The sequence below is a fragment of the Prionailurus bengalensis genome, chromosome A3 (assembly GCF_016509475.1).
Source record: "Prionailurus bengalensis isolate Pbe53 chromosome A3, Fcat_Pben_1.1_paternal_pri, whole genome shotgun sequence".
Classification (NCBI taxonomy): domain Eukaryota; kingdom Metazoa; phylum Chordata; class Mammalia; order Carnivora; family Felidae; genus Prionailurus; species Prionailurus bengalensis.
In genome coordinates this window covers 89978295-89994030 of record NC_057354.1, presented here as the reverse complement: position 1 = coordinate 89994030, position 15736 = coordinate 89978295, and the positions used below count along the sequence as shown (strand labels likewise).

Here is a 15736-nt window from a genome sequence, read left to right as displayed (position 1 = left end):
TAAATACTTGCTCCCCTTCTCTAAGCTTGTTAAAAATACATAAAATTATGTAAATAGGTATAACAATATAACAATGTATTCTTGTGTTTGTAACACATATAGATGTAATATGTATAGCAATTATAGCAGAGGGAAAAGAGGGAACAGAGCTATACGAGAGTAATGTCTCTGTATCACACTACAATTAAGTTAGTAGAAATCAGGTATATATTCTAAGATAAATTTTATAAGCCCTAGAGCAACCACTAGAACATAAATTTAAAAATTAGCTAGAAAATCATTAAAGAAATTTACATGTCACACTAGAAAATATTCACTAAATGTAATAAAAAGCAGTAAAGGTGGAAAAGAACAACAAAAAGACATGAAACATGGAAAACAAAAAGTAAACCCAACAAATGCACATCTAATCTTAATCCATGACACTGAATGTAAATTGATTAAACAATCACATCAAAAGGCAAAGATTGTCAGATCTAGATTTAAACACACACACACACACACACACACACACACACACACACACACGATCCAACTACAAGCTGTTTACAAGAGATAGACTTTAGACCCAAAAATCCAAATGTACTGAAGAGATGAAAAACACCTACTGTACAAGCAGCAAGTGTAAGAACTGAAATGCCTATACTGACCTAAGACAAAATAGACCTTAAAACAAAAAATGTTACAAAAATTAAAGAAAGACCATTTATAACAACAAAAAGTCAATTCATAAGGAATGTATAACAATTATAAACATAAATGCACTTAATATCATAGTCTCAAATATATAAAGCAAATATGACAGAAAAAAATGGTAAAACAGACAAATAATAATAGAGACTTCAATATCCTACTTTTGAAAATGGAGAAAACAACTAGGCAGAAGATCAACAAGGATACAGAAGACTTGAACACTATAAACTCCTGGAACTAAGAGACATGTATAGAACATACCACCTAACAATAGAAGAATGCACATCCTTCTCAAGAGTAACCATACATTCTACAGAATAACCTATACACCAAAACATAAAAACAAGCCTCAATAAAATTTAAATGAACTGAAATCATGTAAAACATGTGTTCTCCACCATAAATAGAATCAAATGAGACATTAATAACAAAAGGAAATTTACAAATATATGGAAATGAAATGAGATATTCCCAAATAACCAAGGGGTCAATGAAAACAAATTGCAATAGAAATTAAACATATTTTAGATGAATTAAAACAAAAACACAACAAACCAAAACTATGAGTAGATTGCTAAAGTTGTGCTTAGAAATTTATCAGTGTGAACACCTATATCAAAAAGAAAGATCTCAATCCATGCTCCTGGATAGGAAGAATATTGTTAAAATGTCGATACCACCCAAAGCAATCTACATATTCAATGCAATCCCTATCAAAGTAACACCAGCATTCTTCACAGCGCTAGAAGAAATAATCCTAAAATTTGTATGGAACCAGAAAAGACCCCGAATAGCCAAAGCAATCTTGAGAAAGAAAACCAAAGCAGGAGGCATCACAATCCTGGACTTCAAGCCATCCTACAAAGCTGTAATCATCAAGACAGTATGGTACTGGCACAAGAACAGACACTCAGATCAATGGAACAGAATAGAGAACCCAGAAATGGACTCACAAACGTATGGCCAACTAATCTTTGACAAAGCAGGAAAGAATATCCAATGGAATAAAGACAGTCTCTTCAGCAAGTGGTGCTGTGAAAACTGGACAGTGAGATGGAGAAAAATGAACCTGCACCACTTTCTTACATCATACACAAAAATAAACTCAAAACGGATGAAAGACCTCAATGTCAGACAGGAAGCCATCAAAACCCTCGAGGAGAAAGCAGGCAAAAACCTCTTTGATCTTGGCTGCATCCAACTTCTTACTCAATACGTCTCTGGAGGCAAGGGGAACAAAAGCAAAAGTGAACTACTGGGACCTCATCAAAATAAAAGGCTTCTGGGGCGCCTGGGTGGCTCAGTCGGTTAAGCGGCCGACTTCGGCTCAGGTCACGATCTCGCGGTCCGTGAGTTCGAGCCCCGCGTCAGGCTCTGTGCTGACAGCCCAGAGCCTGGAGCCTGTTTCGGATTCTGTGTCTCCCTCTCTCTCTGACCCTCCCCCGTTCATGCTCTGTCTCTGTCTCAAAAATAAATAAACGTTAAAAAAAAAAAAATTTAAAAAATAAATAAATAAAAAGCTTCTGCACAGCGAAGGAAACAATCAGCAAAACTAAAAGGCAACCGACAGAATGGGAAAAGATATTTGCAAATGACATATCCGATGAAGGGTTAGTATCCAAAGAACTTACAAACTCAACACCCAAAAAACAAATAATCCACTGAAGAAATGAGCAAAAGACATGAATAGACACTTCTCCAAACGAGACATCCAGACGTCTTCAACTGACACATGAAAAAATGCTTAACATCACTCATCACCAGGGAAATACAAATCAAAACCACAATGAGATACCACCTCACACCTGCCAGAATGGCTAACATTAACAACTCAGGCAACAACAGATGTTGGTGAGGATGTGGAGAAAGAGGGTCTCTTTTGCACTGCTGGTGGGAATGCAAGCCGGTGCAGCCACTCTGGAAAATAGTATGGAGGTTCCTCAAAACACTAAAAATAGAACTACCCTATGACCCAGCAATTGCACTACTAGGCATTTTTCCACGAAATACAGGTGTGCTGTTTCAAAGGGACACATGCACCCCCATGTTTATAACAGCACTATCAACAATAGCCAAAGTATGGAAAGAGCCCAAATGTCCATCGATGGATGAATGGATAAAGAAAATGTGGTGTGTGTATACACACACACACACACACACACACACACACACACACACAATGGAGTATTACTCGGCAATCAAAAAGAATGAAATCTTGCCATTTGCAGCTACATGGATGGAACTAGAGGGTATTATGCTGAGCGAAATGAGAGAAAGACAAATATATGACTTTACTCACTGAGGACTTTAAGAGACAAAACAGATGAACATAAGGGAAGGGAAACAAAAATAATATAAAAACAGGGAGGAGGACAAAAGAGAAGAGACTCATAAATATGGAGAACAAACTGAGGGTTACTGGAGGGGTTGTGGGAGGGGGGATGGGATAAATGGGTAAGGGGCATCAAGGAATCTACTCCTGAAATCATTGTTGCACTATATGCTAACTAATTTGGATGTAAATTTTTAAAAATAAAAAATAAAATTAAAAAAAAGAAAGATCTCAAATCAATAACCTATTCTTCTATCTTAAGAAACAGTAAAGAGCCCAAACTAAAACTGAAGTGTGAAAGGAAGGAAAAAATAAAGGCAAAAAGGAAATAAATGAAACAGAGGTTTAATTTTTTTTTTAATTTATTTTTGAGGGGGGGGGGAGGCAGAGAGAGGGAGGCATGGCATCCGAAGCAGGCTCCAGACTCTGAGCTGTCAGCACAGGGACCAACGCAGGCTCAAACCCACGAGCTGTGTGATCATGACCTGAGCTGAAGTCGGTCACTTAACCAACTGAGCCACCCAGGCGCCCCTGAAGCAGAGATTTAAAAAGAGAAAAACAGATCAGAAAAAGTAGAGGAACAAAAGTTTATTTCCTTGAAAAGATGAACATAATTGACAAAATTTAGCTAGACTCACCAAAAAAAGAGAAAGAAAAAGAAAACTCAAATTATCAAAATCAGGAATGAAAGAAGGGATATTACTACCAATTTAACAAAATAAAAAGGAGTGACTAGGCCAGGCAGCTTTACAGTTGAGTTTCATCTAATAAAAACTAATACCAACCCTTTACAAACTCTTCCAAAAACTAGAGGAGACAATGCTTCTCATCTCAACTTGTGACAGTAGTATTACCCTTGTATCAAAACCCAATTAACAACAAAAATCACAAAAAATCTATACGCCAATACCTCTATGAATATAAACACAAAAGTCCTCAAAAAAATTACTAACAAAACAAATAAAAAAATACGTAAAAAGAATTGTATGCCATAACCAAATGGCACATATAACCAAGAATGCAAGGTTGGTTCAACATATGAAAATTAATTACCGATGCACCTTATTATTAGAATATAGGGCAAAAACCATATGATCATCATAAAAGAAGCAGAAAAAACATTTGACAAAATCTAACACCTTTAACATGGTAAATATGCTCTAAAAACTTCAAATAAAAGGGAACTTCCTCAACCTGATAAAGAGCATCTACAGAAATCCCACAGCTAACATCATACTTAATGATAAAAGACTTCATACCTCTTCACAAAGACCAGGACAAATGATGTCTGTTCTTGCCACTTCAATGCAACATTGTACTGAAGGTTCAGAGCAATTGGGAAATGAAATATATAAAAGGCACACATGGAAAGAAAGAAGACTACATTTGCAGATGACATGGTCTTGTATATAAAGAAATCCACACACAAAAAAATTAAATATAATAAACAAATAGTTCAGCAAGATTGCAGCTATAAAATTAACATAGAAAATTCAACACTAGCAAGGAATATCCCCAAAGTGAAATTAAGAAAACAATTTTTCAATAACAACAAAAAGATTAAAATACAGAGTTAATTTAACAAAGAAGTACAAGACTTGTACCCTGGAAACTACAAATATTGTTGAAAGAAATGAAGAAAACCTAAATCCCAGAAAGATGTCCCATATTTATAGGTCAAAGTATTTAATATAAGATGGCATAGTCCCAAATAAAGGAAAGACCACCTATGTTCACAGACCAAAAAATTTAATACTATTATGATGGCAATACTCCCAAACCAGATCTACACATTCAACACAATCTGACTCTACTACAATATGGATGAACTTTCAAAACATTATTCTAAGTAAAATAAGCCAGTCACAAAAAGACAAATACTGTATGAGTCCACTTATATGAGGTATCTAGAGTAGTCAAATTGAGAAACAAAAAGTAGAATGATAGTTGACTAACAGTGGGGGAAATGGGGAACTGCTGTTTAATACTAACAGTTTCAGTTTTACAAGTTTTGTGGATGGATGACAGTAATATTTATACAATGTGAATATTTAACACCATTGCACTATATTCTTAAAAGTGGTTAAGATGGCAAATTTTATATTATGTGTATTTTACCACTACTAAAAGTATTAATTTTTTAAAAGGAAAAAAAAACCAATAAAGTGGACTTCATCAAAATTCAAAACTATATGCTGTGATTAATACCATCAAGTAAGTGAACAGACATCCCAGAGTCGGAGGAAATTTTTGCAAATAACATATCTGATAAAGGACTTGTACCCAGAATCCATTAAAGAACTCTTACAACTTCATATTTAAAAAAAATAAATAACCCAGTTAAAAAGTAAGTATCTGAATAGACACTTCTCCAAAGATATACAAATGGGTAATAAACACAAGAAAAAAATGCTCAATATCATTAACAACTAGGCAAAGGTAAATCAAAATCACAATAAGATACCACTTCATATCCACCAGAATGGCTATAATCAAAAAGACAGAAAATAACAAGTGTTGTTGAAGATGTGGAGAAATTGGAACCCTCATAATGCTAATGGCAAAGTAGTATGTTGCACATTTTGGAAAACAGTTCAGCAGTTCTTTGAAATGTTAAAACACTGTTACTATAAAACCTGTAATTCCACTCCTAGATATATATCAAAGAGAAAGGAAAATATACATATACACAAAAACGTGTACATGAATGTTCACAGCTGTATTGTTCACAGCAGCCAAAAATGGAAAAAGACCCAAATGCCCATCGACTGATAAATGGGTGAACAAAATGTGACATTATCTATATAATTGTGTAATTAATTACTTAATAAAAAAGGAGTATCGATACATACTATTAAATGGATACATCTTGAAAACATACTCAAAAGAAGTTTCTCACAAAAGATCACATGCTGTATGATTTAATTTATATGAAAATGTCCAGAATAGACAAATTTATGGACACAGTAAATTAGTGGTTGCCTAGATTGCCTAAGGCTGAGGGAGGTGTGGAATGGGGAGTAAGTACAAACAGGTACAGGGTACCTAGAGTATAAAAATATTTTAAAATTAGAGTGTAGTGAGGATGGTTACCAGAGATGAGGTAGGGAGATGAAAGGGATCAAGCAGGGCACTTGTGATGAGCACAGGATGATATATGCAGTGTTGAATCACTATATTGTGCACCTGAAACTAACAATACACTGTATGTTAACAAACTGGAATTTAAATAAAAACTTTAAAAAATAAATAAAAATAAAATTAGACTGTAGTGATGTTTGCACAACATAGTGAACTGGATACCTTAAATGGGTGAAATGTATTGCATATGAATTACATCTCAAAAAAGCTGTTTTTAAAAAAAGCTAATGACAGATGGTTTCAATTTCCATTCTAAATATATCATTTCTCCTTCCAAAGCTCTAGCTTAGTTGCTCTTATTATATATTTTAATAGTTTTTAAAAAAGAGAATTTTCTTGTCCAACACATAAAGAGCTTAGAAGTCACTCACATCTGCACCAGAAAAGAGCTGAACAAACTGAAAATCAAAACTCTTAAATCCATCAGAGAACTGAGTTCACAGGATAAACAACTGTTCTGAAAACCAGAGAGACAAATAAAAAGAATCAGAGAGGGATTAATATTAAGGGAGCAGAAGGCACTGGAATAAAAAATGGGCAGGAAAAATTAAACTGCAATTAACCAACTGCTAGAGGCTAAGCATGAACTCACTTTAGAGAGAAAACTCCTTGGGGAGGGTGTCTGGGTGGTTAGGTTAAGGTCCAACTTCAGCTCAGATCATGATCTCATGGTTCATGAGTTTAAGCACCACATCAGGCTCTCTGCAGTCAGTGCAGAGCCCACTTCGGCCTCAGTCTCCCCCTCTCTATGCCCCTTTCCCCCCACTCTCTCTCTCAAAAAGAAGAGCAAACAATTAAACACAAAAAACAAACAAACAAACAAAACCGAAAAAACAAAACTCCAAAGCCCAGGGAGGACTCTATATTTTCATGAGCTTTACTTCCAGGGGCCTCACAAGGTTCCCAAGATGAAGATGGGACAAAAATACCCTCATACTCTTGGCACAGGGAATGGTAAAGTAACCATTTTAGAAAAAGCCTGGAGCCCTCTGTTTTCCATAATAGAGGGATCTCAAGGGAAACTATATTATCAGAGCCCGACTGCCTAGGTTTTACCTGAGTTAAACCAACCTAGAAGGGAAACACCCAACTCTAGCCCCACCCCACCCCCAAGCCTTCCTGTTTCACCTAAGGAGAGGAAAAACGCTAAGAATAGCACTTGTAAAAGTAATAGCCTAGGGATATAGGCTCACTAAAAGACTGACACCTAATCATAGGATTATTATAATGAAACCTCTCCCCTCCACGCCTACCACTAGATCAGTAAGGCTCCTCTATAATAACAAGACATTACAAATGATAGAATGGAAGCAAGGCTCAGACTCTATTTAAGGAGTGTCAAAGGAAACCAAAAGACAACACAGGAGACAAAAAACAAAGACACCAGAGGAAATTTTACTGTCTGACAACAGTTACCACAAACAGTAATACTGCGTAACTTTTAGTCAGTAAACTAAAGCTTCACATCTAAGGCCTATTTACCTTAGTTCTTTTCCCTAATACCTCAAGCACAGTGTTTAACAAAAAATTACAAGGCATGTTATAAGACAAAAAACAGTCTGAAGAGACTAAGCAAGCAAAAGAATCTGACTCAGATATGGCAGAGATTTTGGAATTATGAGACCAGGAATTTTAAATAACTATAACTAATATGCTTAAAGCTCTAATAGAAAAAGTGGACAAAATTCAAGAAGAGATGAGTGATATAAGCAGAGAGATGGAAACCCTAATAAAGAATGAAAAAGACATGACAGGGATGCCTGAGTGCCTCGGCAGGTTGAGCATCTGACTTCAGCTCAGGTCACGATCTCACAGTTTGTGGGTTCAAGCCCCGCATCAAGCTTTGCTCTCACAGGATAGACCTTGCTTCAGATTCTCTGTCTTCCTCTCTCTCTCAAAAGTAAACATAAAAAATTATTAAAAATTGTTTAAAAAAAGAAATGACAGAAATCAAAAACAGCATAACAGAAATGAAGGATGCCTTTGATGGGCTCATCAGTAGGCTGGACATGCCAAGGAATGAATCAGTGATTTTTAACAGTAGGTCAATAGAAACTTCCCAAACTGAAATGTAAAGTGGGGAGAAAAAAACACAACAACCCCAGAACAGAATGTCCTTAACAGAACTTAAGGCCAATTTCAAAGGATATAAAGGCAAAAATGAGGTGGTACCCTGAGAATGCTTTACCAAACCATGCTATAATCTGTAAAAGAGAACCCCAAAAAACATTTTTAGAAATGATTCCCTTCTCAAATCCTATAGTGGTCCTCATGTTTGAGACCAGGACAGAAATGATCTGGGACTCAGATAGTTCTAACATCACAATTATTGCTGATAAAATTAGAGGATATTTGAGGCCAGTCATTTCAACTATGCTCATCACTAAAATCCCTGGTCCAAACAAAAGCCAACATTGCCAGTCTCCTGTCCCCACATTCTATTACTGCTCTATTTTCTTATCTTGGTTCCTCTCACTATTTATTCCTCCCCTCCCAATTTTTCTTCTGTGCTCTTTGAAACAATCTTTCTCAAATTTTTCATAGAACACTCTCCAACTTTCTGTCTTGAAAAAAAAAAAAGAAAAAAAAGAAACTTTATTTTCCCCTTGTTAATACTACTGCCATTTCAGCCCTCTTCCATACACCATGACTCTGGAAACAAAGAGAGATGGAAGTGGCATTTAACTACTTGTCACAATGATTTCTTTACTATTATTTTCCATATTTCTCAAATTAAAAAAAAAAGAAAGAAAAGAAAACCTTCTTTTTGAGGCTTAGGCTACACACAACTTCTCTACCATCCTTCATCTATCACTTTCTTCTTGCAACTCCCAGTCCCTCCCATTCATTTTTTGAAGACTTCAAGGTCCACAGATTTTCCCTAATAACCAAATCCCATATTAACCAGAAAATAATTAAACATAACTAACTAATTCAATAAGCTAGCCTCAAAAACACCTACTTTCTATCCTAGTGATTTTTATTCAGTTTCAACTATCCAATCCCAGGGCCATGCAACAGATCCAGTCACCCTTCAAACTGATCCTCATTTAAATGTACCACCTCATGGCACAAAAACAGACACTCAGATCAATGGAACAGAATAGAAAACCCAGAAATGGACTCAAAAACGTATGGCCAACTAATCTTTGACAAAGCAGGAAAGAATATCCAATGGAATAAAGACAGTCTCTTCAGCAAGTGGTGCTGGGAAAACTGGACAGTGACATGCAGAAGAATGAACCTGCACCACTTTCTTACACCATACTCAAAAATACACTCAAAATGGATGAAAGACCTCAATGTCAGACAGGAAGCCATCAAAACCCTGGAGGAGAAAGCAGGCAAAAACCTCTTTGATCTTGGCTGCATCCAACTTCTTACTCTATTGTAGAGTGTACTCTACAATACTCTAATGTAAAATGTCTCCGGAGACAAGGGGAACAAAATTCTTACTCTAATGTAGAATGTCTCTGGAGGCAAGGGGAACAAAAGCAAAAATGAACTACTGGGACCTCATCAAAATAAAAAGCTTCTGCACAGCGAAGGAAACAATCAGCAAAACTAAAAGGCAACCGACAGAACGGGAGAAGATATTTGCAAATGACATATCCGATAAAGGGTTAGTATCCAAAATCTATAAAGAACTTATCAAACTCAACACCCAAAAAACAAATAATCCACTGAAGAAATGAGCAAAAGACATGAATAGACACTTCTCCAAAGAAGACATCCAGACGTCTTCAACTGACACATGAAAAAATGCTCAACATCACTCATCATCAGGGAAATACAAATCAAAACCACAATGAGATACCACCTCACACTTGTCAGAATAGCTAACATTAACAACTCAGGCAACAACAGATGTTGGTGAGGATGTGGAGAAAGAGGATCTCTTTTGCACTGCTGGTGGGAATGCAAGCCGGTGCAGCCACTCTGGAAAATAGTATGGAGGTTCCTCAAAACACTAAATAAAAATAGAACTACCCTACGACCCAGCAATTGCACTACTAGGCATTTTTCCACAAAATATTGGTGTGCTGTTTCAAAAGGACACATGGACCCCCATGTTTATAGCAGCACTATCAACAATAGCCAAAGTATGGAAAGAGCCCAAATGTCCATCGATGGATGAATGGATAAAGAAAATGTGGTATATGTACACACACACACACACACAATGGAGTATTACTCGGCAATCAAAAAGAATGAAATCTTGCCATTTGCAACTACATGGATGGAACTAGAGGGTATTATGCTGAGCAAAATTAGAGAAAGACAAATATCATATGACTTCACTCATATGAGGACTTTAAGAGACAAAACAGATGAACATAAGGGAAGGGAAGCAAAAATAACATAATAACAGGTGGGGGGGGGGACAAAACATAAGAGACTCTTAAACATGGAGAACAAACAGAGGATTACTGGATGGGTTGTGGGGGGGGGGTGGGCTAAATGGGTAAGGGGCATTAAGGAATCTACTCCTGAAATCATTGTTGGACTATATGCTAACTTGGATGTAATAAATAAATAAATAAATAAATAAATAAATAAATAAATAAATGTACCACCTCAATCTGACCAAAATTACCTATTATTCTAGCTCTTTCCATAAATATATCCACCTCATCTATTCAACTTCATAAATAAATCACTGTACCTTCTATTTTCTCCAATAACTCTTGTGGTTTTTCTTCTCTCTCTCTCCAAGCAGGCTGAAACCAAGGTGATCAACTCTTACTGATTCCCTTCCACTGCTTTCCATCTATCCCATCTACCCAATCAATAAATCCCTCAACCAGGGATCAATCCTATAACTCACCTTCTGCAGTCCTTTAGCAAACAAAGATCAGAGATTCTATTAAGGCTGACAACTTTACAAAATCATCTCCCACCTCAGCTGACTTCTCAGAACTATCTGCCAATTCTTTTGCTTGCCCTTGGTCAGCTCCAACCCCTATTCACTTTAATGTAAATTCTGAACCTGCACCAAGCCACTCACCTCAAACCTCCAACCCTTCTTTACCACTTCCTGCTTCCCTCAGCAAATAATCTTGCTTTCTACCTCAAAAGTGTTTTCTCAGTTTCCTCTCTACAAACTTATTTGGATCCACTCTTCTCTTGTGCTCAATTAGTTTCTTTTTTCCCTTCAAGTCACAAAAAGGAATACAGAAATAAACTGACTCTAATATCAGACTCCTCCATGTAATTCAGTTCTAAACACTGTCATAAAGACTGCAATGAAAAATCAAATGGTTCATCTAATAAAAGATCTGGGGATTTAAATGCACCTATTTCAAAGTTAACATTATTGCAGGAGCTCAAAATTAAAAAATCAGCCATAGCATGATATTTTTAACAAGCTAGCCTTAAGAACACCCAATATCTCCTCTTCTACATACCTGCTAAATGTTTGAGAGTCTTTTGCACAGTGTCGGGAGATACCCTCAACATTCTGAGATCTGAATAGTGATACTCCAACTCTCTGGTTAGCTCATGAGGAACAAATGGAGGCAATACAGATGAAAAAGACTGATTAATATCCGTATTGGAATGATCTACCTATAAAAAGAGACAAAATTTTAAGACAATAACATTAATTTTAGACTTCATCTGATAAAAAAACAAACCTAATTTTCATGAAAATGAATACTAAACAGTTATGCCAGTTCCTTAAGTTCATATTCTCCACCCTCCCGAATTCATATACAAGTCATATCCTGTTTGGTCAATTCTATGAAGGCTCTACAAATTATTCTGAGGGTCTGGAAGGCTGTCTGCATAGAATATTATTACAGATAGGAAGCCTCGAAGTTTGTTCCATATCATAATATGATCACTGAAGAATTTGAACTTTGGTATATTCCTCTTGACAAGCTCAAAAAAAATTTTTTTAAAGGAAACATATATTGTGAAAGGAAAGAGAAAAGGAAGGAAAACAGGAATATTTTCCAGAAATCCACAAATGTTTAGAAAAAATTAAAACCTCAAAGAACTATGTCTACAATCAAATACCAAAAAACATATGTCCTCAAATTTCTTTAAACAAAAGTAATAATGAAGCAAAAATAAAGTAGAAGAAGCAGCAGTGAACAAAACTGACAATGAAGTAAAGGTTAAATGCTGAAAAAGTTCTCAAAGTTTCATCAGATCCCAGCAAGTCCTTACTAGAAATTAGAAACCATCATTGGTGATGTCAGTATATAAACATACACAATTTTCCATCAAATTCACTCTCATATAAAAATAATCTATCACTATTAGGGGCGCCTGGGTGGCGCAGTCGGTTAAGTGTCCGACTTCAGCCAGGTCACGATCTCGCGGTCCGTGAGTTCGTGCCCCGCGTCAGGCTCTGGGCTGATGGCTCAGAGCCTGGAGCCTGTTTCCGATTCTGTGTCTCCCTCTCTCTCTGCCCCTCCCCCGTTCATGCTCTGTCTCTCTCTGTCCCAAAAATAAAAAAATAAAAAAACGTTGAAATAAAAATTAAAAAAATAAATAAAAATAATCTACCACTTTTAGCTTTATTTTCCTAAAAATATTATTCCCTCTTTTTGACGCCCTCTCAGGAGAGTCTAAAGATGTACATAAACATAAATTTTGTTCTATCCTCTTTTATCAAGGTTTTTTCATTGTATAATGATGAACACAGTCTTAGGAAGTTGGCAGGGTGTAAAAATATTCTACTTCTTCTGCCCTGGTCTACATTTCTCTAGACCAGTGGTTCTCAGTTGTGGGAGATTTTGCCCCCACCCACCTCTCCCCAACCAAGGAACATCTGGCAAGGCCTGGAGGCATTTTTCACTGTCATAACTTTGGGCGTGGGGAGGGGGGTGCTACTGGCATCTAGTGAGCAGAAGCCAGGGATATTGCTCAGCATACTAAAATATACAGAAAAGACCCCCACAACAAAGAATATAGTTAAAAAAAAAAAAGACAATAGTAAGAGAAACTCTGCTCTAAACATAGCACAAAGTTCTTAGTTTTCAATTACCCCACTCTTAAAGGAGACTTTTTGAAGTACACCTTATTAACATACATATCACATATATGATAGAGACTGTGTGTGTGCATGTGTGTGTGTGTCCCCAGGCACATATATGTACTGAACAGCAGTTTTTCTATTCCAAATATAGAGTTTCCAAATATAGGAAGAAAAAATTTCTATTCCACTCTTGACTACACTAAAATTTCATTAATATTGCTCAGTCATAAAAAAAAATGAAATCTGGCCATTTGCAACAACATGGATAGCTCTAAAAGGTATAATGCTAAGTGAAATAAGTCAGAGAAAGACCAATATCATATGATTTCACTCACGTGGAATTTACGAAACAAAACAAATGAACAAAGAAAAAAAGAGACAAACCAAGAAACAAACTCTTAACTAAAGGGAACAAACTGATGTATACCAGAGGGGAGGGGGTTAGGGGGATGGGTAAAATAGGTGAAGGGGATTAACAGTACACTTATCACAATGAGCACTGAGTAATGTATAGAATTGCTAATGTACAGAATATTATATACCTGAAACTGATATAACACTGTATGTTAACTATACTGGAATTAAACTTAAGTAAATAAATTTTTTAAAAATTCATTATATCAAAGCTTCAAATCATATAGATATTAGACTAGGTAATACAAAATAAAGTGTAGAATGAGAAAGATGAGAAATATTTATTTAAGAGATTAGGAGATCTCCATTACTAATTGAAAATGGGAGGAATCAGAAAGAAAAAAATCTATATTGGTTTATCTCCCAGTTTTTAATCAATAATGAAGAATCGAAGAGGATGAAGAAACCAAGAAATGCTAGCTCCTCTATAAGAACGAAGAAAATCTACAAGTCAATCTGATTTCAGAAAAAAGTTTGAGTTATTTTGATATAGGCAAGTTATGTTTGAAGTGATGAGAATGTTCACAAGAAAATTTCATGCAAGATCGCATATGGATCTACCTCAGGAAAAATATTAGGGTCTAAAAATAGAGGTGATAACCATCACACAGAGGACAGCATTTAAACCTTGAGAGGAAATCAGGTCCTTGGTGGAAGAGGGGAAACCAACAAAACAAAAATAAAACTAAAGAGTAAACCTTAAATAATATTTAGTTACATGGCCAAAATAAGGAATACTAAAACAGTATTTTTTCACAGAAGCTAAAAGAATGTAATATGCTGCTACTAGGAACGAGAAAGACAGAATAAAATAATGACGGATAGGAGGAAACCACTGGTGAGAGTGTAATAGTCTAGTTTCAGTAAAGTGAAGGGAACAAACAGCCAAGCAGTGCTGCTATATATGTTACCCCATCCAACGTAACAATGCATGAGGTTATTACTATTTCTATTTCTTTATGTAGATAAGTAGAATGATCCTCCAAAGTCATCTGCCCAAGGCACAAAGCTAACAAATAACTGAACAAAGTTTTGACTCCAAATCTCCACTCCTTTCATGGCCCCAAGGTACATCATACATAAGTAGATGCCCAAATAATCCTTTAGAGAAATGATGGTTAAGTATCAAAGTAAGGCAAACAAGTATGAATGACTCTTCTGAGACACAGATGAGAATAAGAAAGAAACCAAGGAGCAGGCAAACCCTCTGAAAGCAAGCTGAGCCATGCAGGAAGATTACTACCATATCGAGCTCCTTGTTTCCCTAATATTGGCATCATGCAACTCCCAGATCATAGAATGGAGCTAAGAGTGAAAGACAATACAGGGAACATCCTCCCTAAACTGAAAAACTATACTTAAGGCTACAGCTGGGGGGCAAATAAAATTTGGAATAATGGTCAGAGTTAATCTTAGCATATCACCATTAACTGAACACATATCTACATTTCTTTATATATTATGTGGATAAAAAGTTGGGGCACCTGGGTGGCTGGGTCAATTAAGCATCCAACTCTTGATTTTGGCTCAGGTCATGATCTTATGGTTCATGGGATTCAGCCCCACATCAGGCTCTATGCTGACAGCACAGAGCCTGCTTGGGATTCTCTCTCACAGAGCCTGCTTGGGATTCTCTCTCACCCTCTCTCTCTCTCTGCCCCTCCCCCACTCATGTGTGCTCTCTCTATATAAATAAATAGATAGATAGATAGATAGATAGATAGATAAAAGTTGATTTAAGTTACATAGGTAGTCTATCAAAAAAATTAGAAACTGTAAGTTTAAAATTGATCATACTTATTTCTTATTCTTACTGAAATTGACTTAGACCAATCCCCTAGCAAAACCTTTACTCTTGCCAAAACAATGAAAAATCTTGGCTTTGGTTTCACTAAAGAATAAACAGGAAGGCAGTTTATGGTACAGTAGTTAAATACATAGATACAATTAGTTTCAAATACTAGCTCCTCTACTTGCTAAATAATCATGAGCAAGCTCCTCTAAGTATCAATTGTAAAATAGGGATGATATTAACAATCCTACCTGACAGACTGACCAAAGGACTAAGTAAATTGCGGTATAGGTAAATCTCTTAGCATAGTATTTGAGCACACAGTGTTAGCTATCATTTTCAATCCCACTATTGTTAGACTGAAAATTAAACAATG

At 36.1% G+C, this 15736-nt stretch overlaps 1 protein-coding gene across 3 annotated transcripts in view; it reads right to left on the bottom strand.

Annotated features, from left to right (window-relative positions):
- Positions 1-15736, bottom strand: part of ALMS1 (ALMS1 centrosome and basal body associated protein) — a 221667-nt gene that overhangs the window by 163817 nt on the left and 42114 nt on the right. For all 3 annotated transcript variants that reach the window (XM_043603693.1, XM_043603694.1, XM_043603695.1), the window contains one exon: positions 11575-11734. In XM_043603693.1, the coding sequence (XP_043459628.1) occupies positions 11575-11734 (160 nt within the window). The remainder of the gene's footprint in view (positions 1-11574; positions 11735-15736) is intronic.